The sequence below is a fragment of the Phyllobates terribilis genome, unplaced genomic scaffold (genome assembly GCF_046119375.1).
Source record: "Phyllobates terribilis strain yellow unplaced genomic scaffold, ASM4611937v1 Scaffold_5149__1_contigs__length_53940, whole genome shotgun sequence".
NCBI lineage: Eukaryota > Metazoa > Chordata > Amphibia > Anura > Dendrobatidae > Phyllobates > Phyllobates terribilis.
Window position 1 is genome coordinate 28,975 of NW_027367897.1, and position 4,770 is coordinate 33,744.

At 45.5% G+C, this 4,770-nt stretch overlaps 1 protein-coding gene across 1 annotated transcript; it reads left to right on the forward strand.

The window, feature by feature from the left end:
* Nucleotides 1-1,062: 1,062 nt before the first annotated feature.
* LOC141249793 (uncharacterized) lies at nucleotides 1,063-1,491 on the forward strand. Its single transcript, XM_073669804.1, has one exon. The coding sequence runs from the start codon at nucleotides 1,063-1,065 to the stop codon at nucleotides 1,489-1,491; it is 429 nt and encodes a 142-aa protein (XP_073525905.1).
* Nucleotides 1,492-4,770: the final 3,279 nt, after the last annotated feature.

A 4,770-nucleotide genomic window follows, 5' to 3' on the forward strand; every position in this document is an offset into this window, starting at 1 on the left:
ATCGTGCTTCCCTATACAGTCTCAGTTTTCCCTCAGGCCCTGACTCAGATAGTGACAATGAAGGGCCTTGTAATTCAGACATTGTTCATAACACAGAGCCTCCCACTAGAGCTTTTCAACAACAAGGTGCTCATCCTCCAAAGAACATGCTCACCCCAGTCAGTTCTGGGATTCACACTCGCTCTCGTGTATCTCGACTAGCACCTCCGAAGACAATCTTTGAAGCACTTGATGAAGTAACTCAGGAAACCAGCCTTTGTGCCTTCAACGCCTTCATCTCGCTCACTGAGCCTAACAACATCAAATAAGCCATCCTTGATCCAGATTGGGTGGCAGCCATGTAAGAAGAGCTTCATGAGTTCAAGCGGAATAAAGTATGGCGCCTAGTTGCTAAGCCCTCCAATCGCACCATCATAGGCACTCGCTGGGTCTTTCACAACAAGCTCGATAATTCAGAAGTTGTGGTAATGAACAAAGCACGTTTAGTAGCACAGGAATATAATCAACAAGAAGGGATCGATTATGGCGAGACCTATGCTCTAGTCGCCAGATTAGAGGCCATTCGACTTCTTATTGCCTTCTCTTCGCACAAGGGCTTCAAGCTGTTTCAAATGGACGTGAAGACGACCTTTCTCAATGGTGTGCTCAATGAAGAAGTGTATTTGAAGCAGCCCCTAGGTTTTGAGGACTCGACTCACCCAGAGCACATGTATTTCCTGGACAAGGCCCTCTATGGGTTAAAGCAAGCACCAAGGGCATGGTATGAGTGCTTCTCCGAGTAGCTCCTCGCCAACAACTACAAAAGGGGAACAATCGACAAGACACTCTTCATCCAGGAACGTAAGGGCGACATCCTAGTGGTTCAGGTATACATTGATGATATTATTTTCGGTTCCACTAACATGTCTCTTGTAGAGAAATTCAAAGACGTGATGAGCAGCAAGTTCAACATGAGCATGATAGGGGAACTCAACTTCTTTCTTGGACTGGAAGTGTTGCAAAAGGTTGAAGGCATTCAAATTCATCAAAAAATACCTAAGGGAGATCATAAAGAAGTTTGGGATGGACAACAGCAAGCCCATTCACACTTCAGTGTCCACATGCACTAAGCTTGATGCAGACATTAACGACCCCAAGGAAAATGAAACACTTTATAGAGGTATGGTAGGATCTTTAATGTACTTAACCACCTCTAGGCTCGATATTGTTTTTGTAGTGAGTTTGTGTGCACGTTTCCAATCCGATCCAAGGGAGTCACACGTTGCTATTATCAAGCGTATCCTTCGTTACCTAAAAGAGACTGATAATATTTGTTTATGGTACCCTAAGAACTGTGATTTTACCCTTGTTGGATACACATATTCTGACTATGTAGGTTATCTTGTTGATCGAAAGAGCACCTCAGGTATGACACAATTCCTAGGCCCTTGTCTCGTCTCTTGGGGCTCTCGCAAGCAGAACTCAGTAGTTGTGTCCACCACCGAGGCATAATACATAGCAGCAGCTTCTTGTTGTGCTCAACTCCTATGGCCCAAGCAACAACTCACGGACTTTGGCATATCAATGGAATGGGCTCAATTGAAATAAGGTGTGACAACACAAGCGCAATCAATATCTCAAAGAATCATGTGCACCACTCTCGAACCAAGCACATTGACGTGCGTCATCATTTCCTTCAAGATAATGTGGAGAAGAAGCACATCGAGCTCACCCACTGTAGAACTGAGGATCAAATAGCAGACATTTTCACCAAGGCCTTGAATAAGGAACCATTCATTAAACTCAGACTTCACTTGGCTTGATCCCCTTTCATTAAGCATCTCCTTCCACGTAAGCCTATTACCTTGATCTTGTGTAAATTCAGTGCTCCTTTTAATCTTGGGAACTTAGAACTAATACGTGCGCGAACCTAGCCTATACTCTCAGGGGTATTCGTCCTTCGCATGCTTTGTGTGATGCTAAATGCTAAATGCTTAGTTAGGCCCTCTCTAGGATTGCACTATTGTTTGCTAAAACTTGATCCATATGCATACTATTATTTTTCAAGCCCTTATATATATGCACGATGATCGACTCTTAACCTTATAAACAAGCCCCCCCCCCAGATATGATTCGTGCTTATAGGCCAGTCCCTTAACCTTGATCTTAATGTTACGTTCCATATGCCCATATAAGCCACAACTGGGATTATTCATTGAGATGTCAAAAAGGCCTTCCCATATATGCTTAGTACTTATTGTTTTTAAAAGAGTTTTATGTCCCTTTGTGTGTGTGAGATTATTATGTGCTTAAGCAAGTTGAATTATCTTACTGAGAATGGGAACTGAGACACAACGCGTCAGTGTATGGGGACCGAGTAAGTAAGAGATAACAAGCGTAGGTTTCAAAACGACACATCATTGAGAACCGAGTACCCAGAATAGAGTGAAGCACAGATCAGTTTAGGAACTGAGTATAGGGACCGACAGGATTTTAGGGACCGAGCGTCTCAACGGTTGACTATCTTCTAGGTACTCATTACTCGCAACCTCATCAACAGTCACTTGCTTCTGCGATAAAGGAGGCGTCGTTCCAACTTTTCACTGCCCTCTATAAATAGCCTATCAGACCAGATTCAGCTCCCCTTCACCGTCTTCACAACTTTTCACTCACTACTTAAGCCCTCTCTCTCTCTCTCTCTCCCAAGCACTCATCTCTCACACCTTACTCATCATCTCTCTCTATCACACATCTTTCTCAAACACTAAAATGGCCAACCCCATGAACATTGATCCAGAGAAATGGGTCGTGTTCCTGAAATTTCAAGCTTTCATGGAAAGCTCAGTCGCCGCCACCTCCATTCCCCCATCCACCTCCTCTATGCCTGTCTCCACCAACCCATCACCTCCAAAGCCCCTCTCTCCTATACCAGAAAAAAGTGACCAACCCTCAGCCCACATCCACCACATGTCGCTCACTCCACATCTCCAGCTCCTATGGAGGAAGACCAGCCTAACCAAGCGCCGATTCACTCGATCTCCTCCACCGAACACTAGGCTTCTTCAACCGCCTCCTTGCATGACGAGTCCACCCACCAGAATCTCGCCAGTCATCACACAAAGGAGCCCTCGTCATTACTCCTTCCTCCACCACCCAAAAGCGCCAAAAGACAATCGCTGCCCCTGACAACAACGAGTCACCCTGCCTGCTGCCTACCCACGGGAACTTCTCTACACGCGTCGTTATTGAGCCCCTCATCATCGGGAAAGGGTCTGGTCCAGCCTCAGCCCTGCCAAATTCGAAGTCATTGCCGCAGTATCCTCCCTCGAGCGTACTGGCTGGTCAGATCTAGAGGTCGAGCCCTTCGCAGTCGACTATGAGGAAGTGTGCAAATTCTACAGCGCATTAGTAGTAATGACCCCCTCCACAGGACAACTGTATTCCATAGCTTACATTCCATGGGGAGACGAGCTGAAGACGCTAAACATCAAGCTCTTGGCGAAGGTGCTCTAACTACCGACGGGCGAGGGTATGCATCTCTGCCCAAGAAGAACTGGCCATCTGGAAAGGCCGGGACCTTGGATCTGCTAGTAGGGAAGGTGCGTCCAAAAGAGATCAAGACGCACATGTTGAGCTTCGAAACAAAGCTCATTCACTACATCATGTTGCACAACGTCATTCCCCGCCAAGAGAAGCGCGACACAGTCACGATCGTGGATGCCTGCCTGCTGCGTGAAGTCATTGAAGGCAGTATCATAGACACGTCGCACCTCATTCTCTCTCATATGCTGACGGTAAAGATGCACAAGAACCACGCGCTTCCCAATCCCCACATCGTAAAGAAGCTCATGATCGAGTTGGGGATCTACAAGCCGGTCAAAGAGATTCCCTGTGAGAGCATCATCACCGAGACTGGGCTGCGCATGCTGCTTAAACACGCCAGTATGGATGCGGCAGTAGAGAAGCTGATTCTTGGATCCACTCCCGAGCCCAAGGCCAAGCCCAAACCCAAGCCAGAAACCTCAGCCCCTCCCAAATCCTAACCCCGACCTCTCCGCATCAAGAGCCCTTCGAAAGAGCCCAAGCCATTGTTGACGCCGAATATGAGCTCAGAGAAAATTCAGATTCGCACCTTGGAAGTTGTACTTCAGATTAATCGGCATCTGTCAGGGCTCAGGAGAATGATTGATTGACACCTTCATCACATGAAGGCGCTCATGATAAGGCCTCTGAAAGAGGGCTGCAAAGATGCTTACGAGGATGAATATCACTCGGAGTAGCTGTTGTCTCAGTTCTCCTTAGGGCTCCTTAAAAATCCAAAGCTCCTATAAACTTCTTGTCATTTTTGTTTTTTTTTTACTGTTTTTGTTTGTGCTCTTCCATACTTATCAATGAAATGCTTGCTTTGGTTCACTTATCTGCTTGCTCTAGTGCGTACTGAGATTAGGGCTAGACTTGTTGTGTTTTCTTTCGTATCACTTACTCATTCCTCTAGAAGGCACGCACATGCTACTCTTAGTTTCCTTTGATTAATATTGAGCATTCCTTTTTACATGATGTCAAAAGGGGGAATATTAAAGGTATAGGAGTTATTTAATTTAGGGGGAACTAGAACATATGACAGTTAAAGGGCGATGCTTATTACTTGTTCATTAATTAAGGGGGAATTGAAAGCTACTTCTTTTCTCAGCTTTATAGTATGCATATGCCAGTATTCTAAGTTTGTAATCATTAAAAAGGGGGAAGTGTTAGTTATATGAACTAGCCCCTTAGTTCTTGTAACTGATAATG